We start from the raw sequence: 12,893 nt of genomic DNA, 5'->3' as shown, positions 1-12,893 counted from the left end.
CTCCGCCCCTTAACACGCCTTCCGGCGACTCCCCCTGGCTCCACGAGGTGTTTGGTCACCTCAAACATGGCCGCCCCCATGATGGAGACACGAGGCTACGCCAATATGGCGGCCTCGTGTGCACTGCAAGTTAATGGCGGCGGCCTGTTAGGATAGCGGCGGCTTAGGAGCGGCCTGCGGGATGCTGTGTTCGGCCTAGCGGCCTGCGGGAGTCCATCGGCCCCCCAAACTTCACACTGGATGGTGATCAGCCTGGCCGGCGGTACCGGACCCTGGCGGGCCACATGCGGTCCATGGGCCGTCGGAAGGCAGCCTGCCCTTGCTGGAGTAATGCGATCTTGACTGCAGTTATACATGCATAGACATCGCCCTGTGAACACCTCTGACAGGTAGGATACCTTATGCTACCACAGTAATATTCTAGTACTGCCACTGACTTCAGTCATCTTTACAGTTTTGAAATGACATTAGATTGTCAGCTCCCAAACCAAGCCTCCTGGTTTCTTGTTCACAAAAATCACACTCAAATAGGGGGATCTGTGACATGTTATAGGATAGAGGGGAGACCCATCCTTACCATTTCAGAGAGGGGCCCGCGTTCACCACAAACCCGTCAGGGGGAAAAGGGGGAACATACTACTCACCATACCGGAACCAGACGGGCGCCAACTCCTGACAGTACCCCTCTCCACCGGGGTGGGAGGGCTGTCGACCAATACGGACGCCGTGACTCATGGTCATTGGCGTTTAACTCGCAGGGTCAGTCCCCGTCCAGTGGGACTATGTCGCGGCCGACCCAGCGCGGAGCTATGGCCTGCACGCGCTCGTAGGCTGAACTGGGGTGACCACTGGATCTCAACATCCAGCCCGTCGCCCAGTTCCAGCTTTCTTGCTTGAAGATCTCACAGGAACACTGGAGAAAAAAAGCTGTCTAAAAAATTTTTCTAAGAAAAAAATCCTGCCAGGACCGAAGATCCTAGCAAGGCATCTAGGTCCTTACTCCTAACTAGACAGAAAAAAACTGATTTGCTGTAGCAGGAAGTGAGAGGATATACCCTCTGGGACTGCCCCTAGGGTGTGGCCAGAACGTTTTCTTTCCTGTCTAGTCCTACTCCTGTAGAGGGCAGTATAACCCGAGTTGTTATTAATCAACGAGGACTACGTCTGTCAATGAGCGACAGAGAAATAAGGCTTTGGGTCTTAAAGTGATATTTAGGATTTTTTATTTAATCATCAATCATGTTATGCTGCTCTTTGCAATGGTTTTGCACCGATCCTCTTCTGGGGGCTCCTGCCAGCTCGCTCCTGGCACCTCTTGCCTTCGAGTACCCCTCTAGCAAGCTGCTTGAAACACACCGTGCAGACTTCACACCGGCCTTCAGGCTCCAAAACCAGGATTCCTGATCACCAAGCCAGGGACTAACTGGTTTTTGGTGCCAGGCAAATTGGTCTGTCTTGTCCCGCAATAACAGGATGTTGTGTTATAGAGCTCTAGAGTGGAACTGGGCAAATGGTACTGCTTCGCAGGAGGTTACCATCAGCCCCAAAGATCTCACACACAAGCCACGAGTCCGAGTCTGTAAGAAAAGGGTTTGAAGGTTCTCCTGGAGAAAGAAAAAAAAAAAAAACTCTAGGCTGAGCTGTGTCTAGGATAAAAAAAACCGATATTCCAAAAAATAAGTCGGATCCAGCATTGATTTTTGGGGGGGTCAGGATTAAGTTTGGGCCACGCTGGCCAACCAAACCCACACCAACTGCTCCCTAAACAAGGGCTGACCATATTTCTCAGTGGGAATGATCTAGAAGTGCAATAAGAGTAGCAAAGGAATCAACTTCCTGGTAAATACTTGAAATAAAGAAGACAGCCTGAATGGCAAGGACACTAATTGGAGGTGCTGGAGACCCACAGCAAAGCAAATGAATTGCTTGTGTTAATAAAGTGGGGACATGGAGGCAAGCATCCTTATGTCCACAAAGGCCAGAAAGTCTCCCTGGTGGAGGCGTTTGACAGTACTGGTAGCAGTCTATGCATGAAAGTAAAAAACCTTCCCTGTGCTACTCCCCCCACTACTTACCTGAGCTCCCTCTCAATCCAGTGATGTGCACAAGAGCCTCGGCTGTCCAAGGACTCATTCTCCACTCTAGCTGAGACAGCAGCGGGAACGGGGCCAAGCCCCAGCTCTATGTGTCTTATAGGATGCATAGAGCAGAGCTTGGGAGCGACCACACACCAGTGCCACTATAGCAAGCGGCTTGCTATTGGGGGCACTGGTCAAGGAGGAGGAGCCAGGACTGCCAGCAGGGGACTAGAGAAGAGCAGGATTGGGGCTGCTCTGTGCAAAACCATTGCACAGAGCAAGTAGGTATGACGTTTTTTTTTTTTTTTTTTTATGTCGCACCTTTAATACTACATTTCAGTACCCAAATAGAGACATTTAGGGCTTGAGATCTAAGATGAGCCGAATGTCCCCTTTTGGAATGGGAACTGAACAGGGTGAAGTAGCACACCTCTGGAACGGTTCTGCCTCAGGGACTGGGGCTTTGGCACCCTGCTTTAGAAGGCTCACTAAGACTGCATGGAGATCGGTTAATCAGTGCAATGACACAGGTAGACCAAAAAAACAAACCTGGAGGCTTGAAGCCCTTGGAAACCATCTCTACACCTAAGCATCTTGCATACCAGCTGTTTGAAAAGGCTAACAGATGTTTCTCACTTTAGAAAGCGGGGGCACCACCTCATGCTGGGGGGTTTAGCTTTGGGAGGTAACAAAAAATTCTTCCTGATCTCTGAGGCGTAAAGCTTCTTAGGCTGGAAATGAGATCGTAAACCTGTAAAAATCCATCTACACTGTAGTTTAAGACTGTAGGAATAAGCTCCAAATGCTATTTACCTAAACAACCGGTAGATTTTGTCAGACTAAGATTACGGCCAAGGCAAGCTGCAGTGCTGGGCCTGCCAGAGAACATTCTAGAAATGGCCTCCGTTTGCTTGTCAATTAGGTTTTTAAAAGCAGGTGCATCCTTCACAGGGATGGTCAAAGCTTTGTCAAGATGGAATACTGCCAGAACCAGAGGGTTCAGTGTACTTTTTAACAAAGCTCTCCTCAAATGGGTAATAGGCTGATCGCTGTTCTGGAAGGCTTGTAAGGGTTCTTTAGATCTCCATAAATGGAGGACTGCAAATTACAGGTGAATAGGATAAGGTTTGGCACTCTTGGGGACCCTAAAGAAACCTAGACTGGGAACTGCACTGGTAGAGTTATAGGCTGATCCTTGAAAGTGGTGTGTATCACATTAATAAGATATGAGACCATCTCTTATTTGGGAGTATAGCAGAAGCATGTGAATTCTCAGGTGTAGGATCATCCATCAAGGACTTTAGACTTAGCATGAGAAATAGGACTGCATGTCACAGGATCAAGCAGCTGAGGGCTCAGAGCCCATTATTGCTACAGGCAGATCCAAGATTTTGCAGGGGAAGGCTTGGAAGCAAACTTGTGAACTCTGGGGTTTCAGTCAGCAATCAAATTTGTTATTTGACCCATCAACTCCTGTAAAATGGAGGTGAAATCCTCTTGGGATAGAGGGGAGAAGAAACCATTCCCGACAAAGACTAAGAGGGCAAAATTTGAGGCAGTCAGTGTCCAGCACCTGTATCAGATAATGGAGCGTGCCCCTACAGAGACCAACACAGCAGGAGTGCTCTGCAGTTAGGATCCAACCTGCTGCACAACAAATCAGGGACAACATAGCTTAGGCTACAAGGCTTCAAAAACTCACAAATCTGGATCCTGCATAGGAGCAGAGGATTGGGCTTTGAAACTGACCAAGTCAGTGAAGGTAGGTAGCGGAGTTGAACTTAGGAGAGTTCCACGTGTCACTTGCAGTCAGAAGAAGCAGTAGGAAGGTGCTTCCTCAATGCTGAATGGGGGGGGGGGGGGGGAACAGCAGAGTCTGAGTACAAAACTCCCCAAATCAAGCTGAAGAAAGGCTGACCTGGTTAGCTGCAGAGACCAGCTTAGCAGCGATGAAGCAAGAATTTTGACTAAAAGAAAAAAAAGGTAGCTAGTTAAAAAGGTTAGACTTTCTCCATAAAACAAAATAAAAGACAATCATTCAACCTACTAGAACACTAGCAAAAATGTGATGCATGCTGGGAGTAGGAGGGTTTATACTGGGCCGACCCACTATTTGACTTGTCAGTGTCCATCAGTAGGCATCAGTATAACCCATCAGCCTCTGAATCTCTGTGTCCCTCAATTGACTAGAAAGAAAAAGGTGTTCGGTAGGGCTTCAATAAATATAACACAACATGAAAAATGGTATTGTGCCAGAGACGGCAGCACACTGCTCTAAAACTACAAGCAAGGACAAAATGCAATGAAACATACCAAATCACCTAGTAAATCACAAGGAGGTTTTTGTGGGTGATCGGGCATATACAACACATTCACAACCTAGCACTGCAATCAATCTATATTCAAGAGACAAATGCACAGCTAAAGCGCTCTGTGTGAAGTGAGCACTATTGTGTAAGGATGCATTTTTCAAATTTATCTATGCAGTTCCTAGGACACTTTAGGAGATGCTTCCTACATACTGTACATACAACTCCTTTCTCAAAGAAAGAAAAGAGTTAATCCTATTTTTGCACTGAAACTCTTGCAGTCACCCAAAATAAAAAGTGGACAGATCTAGGCTTGGGCACCTAAAGGTAAATTTATCTTAGCTTTCAGTGACACTCTGATCAGGCAAAGCTTCAGCACTTCCTTTTGGTGTCAATGCTTGCTCACCCCCACTTTTCTCCTACACATTCCTAGTGGTCAACAAGGCAGTTGACCATAGTGGGGAAATCATGAGAGCTCTTCTGTGCAAGATTTTACAGGAATGTACACAGCTTTCAGTGCTACATTATAAACCAGAAGGCAGCTTTTTTTCTGGTAAAGTGACAGGCACTTTATTTGAATGCTCACCCACAGGGTTTAAACAAATTACTTTGTCTAAAGGCACTAAACAAGCAAATTAACAGATCAAAATAATACCTGTTCAATGCCTATAGAAAATATAGGACTCGCACTCAGAAATCTCCCCCTCACTTTCTTGGGATTGGCATTACTACAGGCCACCATCCCAAAGCACCAAACCTCTTACCTCTCCTAATAGGGTCTTCTCAATTCTACCTTTCACCAGACGAGCAAAGTCCGCGTCATAATCTATATCTAGATGAGCGGTAATGATTGGTGTGCTGAAGTAAATTAAAAATGAGTGTTAATACCTTGTTTGATCTGGTGTTTTTGATTAGGAAAAAGCACATCACATTAATCATGACAGTAAATCTAATCAGACCTCCATATTTTTTAAAAGCTTTAAAAAAAAAAAAAAAAAAAAAAAAGTTAGAAAATTGGACTTTAAATATTTGACAAATTGTTAGCTTTATTCCTTATATACAGCTTGAACCTGAGCAACCTAACCAGTCACAGATTCCGACTGGCCATTCAATCTGTCCATGTACCAGCACTATTAAAGTGGTAGTGAACTGAATAAATACAACATTTGCTGACAGGAGCCCTAGAGGCCTCTTCTGTCATAAATCCCCCCCCCCTGTCAGTGGGTAATGTGATCTGAGCAGGAAAATGCACAGCTCAGACCACGTTAACGGCCCGCTCTGCATGCTGCGGCAATGTAACTCCAATGTACATGAGCGGGAGTGACGTCACCGCTGCCTGGCCATTCAAGTAGCTGAAGATTTCGAACCCAGAAGGAAGAGCAGGCGAAGATGGAAATGCCAGGGAGCAGTGACAACGCAGCAGTGGATGGCTTCGTTTGTAAGTAAGTCTGTCATAATGTACTATTATGCAGTGCATACTAATATGCTATGACCGAAACCTGAATGGGGGGGGGGCCCATTTTTTTGTTTAACACAAAGACTTACTACTGCTTTAAACCTAAACTTTTTTAAAGATGACTTGGGTTACACATACCTAATGTTCTTTGAGGCATTGATAATCTCCTTGATGCGGGGCACACCCAACGTGATGTTCATGGATGCAACACCAGCAAAGTGAAACGTTTTCAGGGTCATCTGTGTTCCTGGCTCTCCAATGCTCTGAGCACAGAGAGCTCCCACGGCCGAACCTGGTTCCATCTGTGCTCTGGGGAAAGAAATGAATACCCATTGCTAGAACTGATGCAGCCTCCACTGACTAGTTCAAAAGATTGAATTCAATTATGATTGAAGGACAGGCACACTCTTAGTAAAAAGTATGCTATTCTACTCTAGTTAGCCCTCCTAAGCTAAACTAATCTGAAGACCCTCATCAAGCTGCTTATTTACTTCAACATAACAGCAACAGCCTCCTCCACTGTTTAAAACCTAAAGCCCCGTACACATGTACCGATTGTCGGCCGTAAATATTCGGCCGACGACCGATCGGCCTATTGTAGGCTTGTTAGTATGATGCTTCCGACTGCACATTTTTGGCCGAACAGAATCTGTCGTGCAAGGCGACGGCAGATCGTTCAGTAGACGATCGGTACGTGTGTAAAAGGCTTAAGGGCCAAAATTATCTTCTGCGCTGGCTGTATTTAAACAGTGTATCAAAGAGTGTATCCAATCTCAGATTACGACCACTCGAATCTCGCTGTATAGGTGCGGCCAGCACTGAAAATTCTTTCAGCCTAGAAGATTTAAACAGTTGAGGAAGCAGCAGCTTTCCTACTGATGGAAGTAAGCAGCTAGGTGGAGGATCTATGGTTAGGAGGGCTATGAAAGTATTTTTGTTACCCTAGTGCATAACACATCAGAGGAAGTGTAAAGGCAGATAGTATGAGATTTCAACAAAACCCTAAAAGCACCAAATGCTTCAAGGGCTGGCTGTGTTCTTTGTATATCCTATTCTGAGATATTCCCAATTCATGAATGAACTCAATCTGCTTACAGAATTCTTACTGAATTTCGTAAGTGTTCACTGTAGGCATCAAACACATAAATTGTGACTGACATATAGCTAGACAAACAAATTAGAAAATATACCATTAGATACAAACATTCACAAATTTCTCTACTGCATCCCACAATGAACACAACAAAAAAAGAAAAATGCTTTTGCACAAGAATTTCCAAATTAAAAGGTGTTCGCTTATCCATTAAAACATTTTGCTAATTTAAAGTGGCTGTAACCCTATAAAAAAACAAAAAAAGAGAAAAAAAAATTACCCTGTTTCTTTAAAGCATAAACAGTGCTTGTGCTATGTAATTTGTCCATTTCTATCATTTAAAAACCTGGCTGATCCTGCCTGGTGCTGCCTCCACCCCTCTGTAAACAGACCACGTTTATCATGGCTGCTGAGCTATGATTACCATGGTCAGTTTACGTGCCTCCGTCATCACGCTGTCTCTACTCTCCCCCACCACATGTCAGCTAGTCTCAGTGCCGATTTGCTCCCGCCCCTCCAATAACTGTTTTCTTAACCGGTTACCGACTGCTCACAGTATATTTACTGCGGCAGTCAGCCCCGGCCAGGCAGAGTGACGTAGGTCTACGTCGCTCACCTGTCACTCCTTTTAGAGCCAATAGCGGGCGCGCGCGCACCCGCCTCGGCTCGTTCACAAAGGAGTGTGGGCGTGTGACCGGCGGACCCGATGTCCGCCGGTCACACTACGATCGCCGGTACAGCGGGAGAAAGACAGAGCGGCTTATGTAAACAAGCCGCCTGTCATTCTCCCTGTGTAAAAATGAAGATCAGACAGTTCTACTATGTAGAACCGTTGATCTTTGTTTTTACACTAGGAGACCTGTCCCCCTACAGTTAGAATCACGCCCCTAGGACACACTTAACCCCTCCCTGTCCAATACAGTTAACCCCTTCCCTGCCAGTGTCATTTTTGCAGTAACAGTGCATATATATAGCACTGATTACTGCAGTAATGTCACTGGTAACCCCAAAGTGTCAAAAATGTCAGTCAAGGGTCCGATCTGTCCGCCACAATGTCGCAGTACCGAAAAAAAAAAAAAAAAAAAAAAAATCGCAGATCGCCGCCATTACTCGTTAAAAAAAAAAAAAAAAAAAAAACACCAAAAATGACAAAAATCTTTCCCTTTGTTAGTAAAAGCGATAACTTTTGCGCAAACCAATCAAAATACGCTTTTTGCCCCCAAACATATGTAGCGTAAAACAATTTGGCCGAAAATGTTAAAAAATTTAGATTTTTACATTTTTTTTGGGGGAATTTCATATAAAAAAAGTGAAAAATATTGTTATTTTTGCAAAAATTACGCTCTTTTTTTGTTTATAGCGCATGATCAAAAAAATCGCACAGGTGATCAAATACCACCAAAAGAAAGCTCTGTGGGAAAAAAAGGACGTGAAATTCATTTAGGTACAGCGTCGCACGACCGCGCAATTGTCCGTCAAAGTCACGCAGTAAAAAAAAAAAAAAAAAAAAAAAAAAAAAAAAATCGCAAAAAACCCCCTGGTCAGAATGGGGGTAAAATCTTCCGGGGCTTCAGTGGTTAATAGAATCCCCTGTGTTCGATTAAGTTATGTGCCCCAGTGTATAAGCTTTATACCTTAGAGTGCTGCGCGGCACTTACGTGACCACCTGACGCTCTCCTCCTCTCTTCCTGGCTGACGTCAGTGGGGGATTCTCAGCCCCTCCAGCTGTAGTTCTCAGATCAGGGAAGAGAGCGGCGGGCGGTCACGCGAGCGCTGCTCTGAAATGAGGTATAAAGCTACATATTTTTTATAAAGCACATACACGGGGGGCACATAACTTAATGGAACACAGGGGATTCAATTAAGAAAACAAAGTGGCTTTACAACCACTTTAGGATGTCCCTACTCTGAATAACTGCTCAATCATTTATTCTCCACACAGCATAAGCCGATTACATTCAGCTTTTATTTTTGATAAATTTACATGCCATATGTAAAAAAAAAAAAAAAAAAAAAAAAAAAAAAAAAGGTATGTCTGTAAACTCTAAAACGCAAGACTCATGGTCTTTTTTGAAAGCTTGACTTTTTTTGTTTTGCCATAAGTTTAGCAAGTCAGATTCCAACAAATTTGCGGCATAGGTGCTAAACGAGTCTTTTCTTACAGTACTTGAAGCTGGCTTCAAAAACAGTCAGCCTCAGTATGTGCCTGGAAGCAACAAAGCTGCTGAAACTTCTATCACACTGCTGGTTTGTACCTAGATAAATATGCACTATATTCAACCTGCAACTCTGCAGCCATAAACTAACTACTGTAACAAATCGAGATTTGTAGCTATTTCTGGCTCAGATAAAATGCGGACAACCCTACTTACTATATACAGAGTTTTATTGTCAAAAAAAATGAAGAAATCAATAGAATTCAAAAGCCACATTACCTCATATATTTATCCCGACACGTCTCCAAAAACTTTTCCAGCTGAGTAGGCGTAATCCTGTCCAACTGGTACAACACCTGTGGCTGCACAAAGATAACGAATACTATTTAAAAGCATCCATATTAGGATACAGTCATTTTTAGGGGCTATTGTACAAGTTATATTAGCAGCAAAGTCGTTAAAATAAGGATACTTTATTTTAAATTCAATCAGGAGAAACCTTGATCACGGCCAGTTTTACCACGCCTCCATTTGTAGCCACCCATACAAAATAACATCCCCATTTTTAACATGCACTAAAACAATTGACCACAGACTTTTAGATCAAGAAGCAGACAATGAAAAAGAGTAAAAAAGGAATTGCCTTGGTCACTACAAGAAGAGGAAGGATGCCGTAAGCAGAATGGCCACCGCATGGAGTGCAGGGGTCAGGAGTGTACAATGCATTGAGTGCAGCATATAGTATAGTGGTTAGAAATACATAATTTACAGGAGTAAACAATGTGGAACCAAAAATAACCCAGATCACAATCTGAAAAACGTTTATCTGCACGGTTTATGTATTTTTATGCTCATAGCGTTGTTCATTTTTCACTTAAACCTTACGATCAAAGCAGGCATATGCAGAGGCTTGAACATGAACATCCACCTGGTAAAAAACTTAGAAAACGTGTAAACATGAGAACCAGGTGCATCTTTACATACCAGCAAAAAAATAGATGCTTGATGGTGAACAAGCCCAAGAACCTCCTACAAAACTACTGGGGTGGGCCCTAATAGGAAAGGGAGAAACCTTATTCTGCAGAGGATAGCCTTTAACAATACCCAATTGAATCCTCCTAGCGATGGTGGAACAAGAAGCAGGCTGCCCTCTGCGAGAGCCTTCGGAAGGACAAAGAAAATCAAGTAAAAGGAGGTCATAGGTGAACGCGTACAGTATGAACGACATCCAAACATAGTTACATAGTTAGTGAGGTTGAAAAAGACATCCGTCCATCCAGTTCAACCTATGATGTGTGTGTGTGTGTTTGCTGTTAACCGTACATTGTATACCCCTCTATGTTGTGGTCTTTAAGGTGCCCATCTAATAGTTTTTTGAAACTATCGATGCTCCCTGCTGACACCACTGCTTGTGGAAGAGAATTCCACATCCTTATTGCTCTTACAGTGAAGAACCCCCTACGTACTTTAAGGTTAAACCGCCTTTCCTCTAGTTTTAGAGTGGCCACGTGTCTTATTGTATTCCCTTTCTCTGAATAGTTTGTTCCTTATGCTAGGGTCGCCAGTACAGTATTTGTACATTTATATCATATCCCCCCTCAATTGTCTCTTCTCCAGAGAGAATAAGTTCAGTGCTTGTAGTCTTTCCTCATAGCGGATGTCCTCCATTCCCCTAATTATTTTTGTTGCCCTTCTCTGGACTCTCTCCAGTTCCAGCACATCCTTCCTGAGGACCGGTGCCCAGAACTGGACAGCATACTCCAGATGTGGCCGGACCAGAGTCTTGTAGAGAGGGAGAATCTCTTTATTTCTGGAGTGAATCCCCTTTTTTATACATGCCAGTATTCTGTTGGCTTTGCTTGCAGCGGCTTGGCATTGCATGCCACTGCCATGCCTGTTGTCTACCAGTGAAGAGAGATCTCTCTAGAGTGTTTAGAAGCCAGGCAGAAGGATGAAAGGGCAATGTACTGATGAAGGTGAAAGGAGCAGACAACCTTGGACCACCTTACGAGTGACTTTACCAATGTTAGTTGTTGAATTTTTCAATATAGTTAAACAGATCTTCTTTCAAACAAGTGTTATACTTGAATAAAAACATAAGGCAATTTTTCATTTTTAATAATTTATCAAATTGATGTCCTCAGGTTGCAGTGGTTATACCAGGATGATGCCTGCACCTGTTTTTCGAACACTGGATTTGATTTTAAGAAGTTGACTTGGAGATAAATGTAGGGTACCTAAACTTGTAAAATCTGTATTTCCATTCATTTATAGTATGAGAATGATTACAGCATGCCAAGTTTATTTTAAATTTAGTGTATTTTGTTAAGTATATCACTTTTATTTGACACTGTTTGAAAGAAGAGCTAATGTTTGCCTGTTCAAATATGTTGAAAAAGTACAGGAGAATGGAGTCCTGAATGAGTGTATTTAATGACATTAGGGAAGGGAACACTATGCTTTTCGAGCAATCAATTCATGTTGCTGTGAATGATGATCTTGGACAGCAATAAACAACCTTTGGAGGTGTAGCATATTTAAATTAAAATGGGTTGAGAACCGTTCAAATGTATCCTCTAAAAACAAAAGTACAATATCGATAACTTTTTAGTTTAACATGTTAGTTTACCTTTACAAAGAAAATGTAAAGATGAACCAACGCCAGATGGCAGACACACTCCCTTTGAGCCCCTTCTCCGTCCGTGGTTCCAGTACAGACCAGATAGATTCTGATTGGTCAGTGCAGTCACACTGAGGCAGTAAGTAGAGCAGGAGCCAGGGTGAGGGAGTGTGTCTATTGTTAGTTCGTCTTTACAAATTTTCTGTAAAGATGACCCCTTAAAATTAACCTCTTTGCGTTGGCGCCTCCCGGCCCTTTAAGAAGTTTCTGATACCAGGAGGCGGGGCTTAAGATCACATGACTGCTGTGATGGGCTGTCACGTGATCCAGTTAGATGGCGGTAACTGTGCCAGGAGCACGCAGCACACGTGCTCTCAGCACAACTCTAGTGACTGCAATTCATGCAAATATGCGGCCTCTCTGCGCTAAGGACCAGGCACCGAGAGGCCGCATATTTGCATGCGGCCGGCGCCAAGGGGTTAAACATGCATATATAGATTAGGCCAAATTTCAGTTAATCCACAGAAAAATGGACTGTGCTGGAGCACAAACTTCACCACCAAAACAGAAGCTCAGACACTAAATATCCAGAGCACTGAAACCTACTACACAATAGTCATACCTATGTAGAGTATCACTGTGTGATTACAGTAAAATATTAGTACTAAATTTTATATTTCACATTTACTATGCATAACACCATGCTACAATGGCTTAAATTGCCAATCCATGTGCAGATTCAGAAAAATGTAAAAAAAAAAAAAAAAAAAAAAAAAACGTACTGCCCACAGGACCAGATGACTATCTCCTATGCGTCCATAGAAAAGACTGGAATCAGAATGGTTGACAAGGAAAATGTTACCACTATTTTTTCTTCTAGCTATTATAAAATCAGTTCCTAGAAGGATTTTAGGCTGGACAATAAAATGTGCTCATTACTGAAAAAACATCTAGGATCTACAATTTTACTTAAAAAACCTCCACAATTCTAAGATGCACTACAAATTTTTGGACTGGTTATGCTACTAGTTCATTAACAACTGACTGCAAACCAGTGTCCAATTTATTAGTATGAAATCATAAGGAAAAGGACAGTACCTTTGTTGATGTTCTCAGCAACCTGATCATGCACATCCTAAGCAACCTGTGCAAACTGCTCTATCACTTCACTGTGTCAACTA

The 12,893-nt window shown here is 43.2% G+C and overlaps 1 protein-coding gene across 2 annotated transcripts in view; it reads right to left on the bottom strand.

Annotated features, from left to right (window-relative positions):
* POLR3A (RNA polymerase III subunit A) overlaps nt 1-12,893 on the bottom strand; it is a 138,507-nt gene that overhangs the window by 25,357 nt on the left and 100,257 nt on the right. For both annotated transcript variants that reach the window (XM_082266796.1, XM_082266797.1), the window contains 3 exons: nt 9,372-9,454; nt 5,982-6,152; nt 5,152-5,245 (listed from right to left, as the gene is read on the bottom strand). In XM_082266796.1, coding sequence (XP_082122922.1) covers nt 5,152-5,245; nt 5,982-6,152; nt 9,372-9,454 — 348 coding nt within the window. The remainder of the gene's footprint in view (nt 1-5,151; nt 5,246-5,981; nt 6,153-9,371; nt 9,455-12,893) is intronic.

This window comes from Pelophylax lessonae (genome assembly GCF_965119305.1).
Source record: "Pelophylax lessonae genome assembly, chromosome: 9".
NCBI classification, from domain to species: domain Eukaryota; kingdom Metazoa; phylum Chordata; class Amphibia; order Anura; family Ranidae; genus Pelophylax; species Pelophylax lessonae.
Note: the sequence above shows the minus strand (reverse complement) of the source record. Positions and strands in the feature narration are given on the sequence as shown.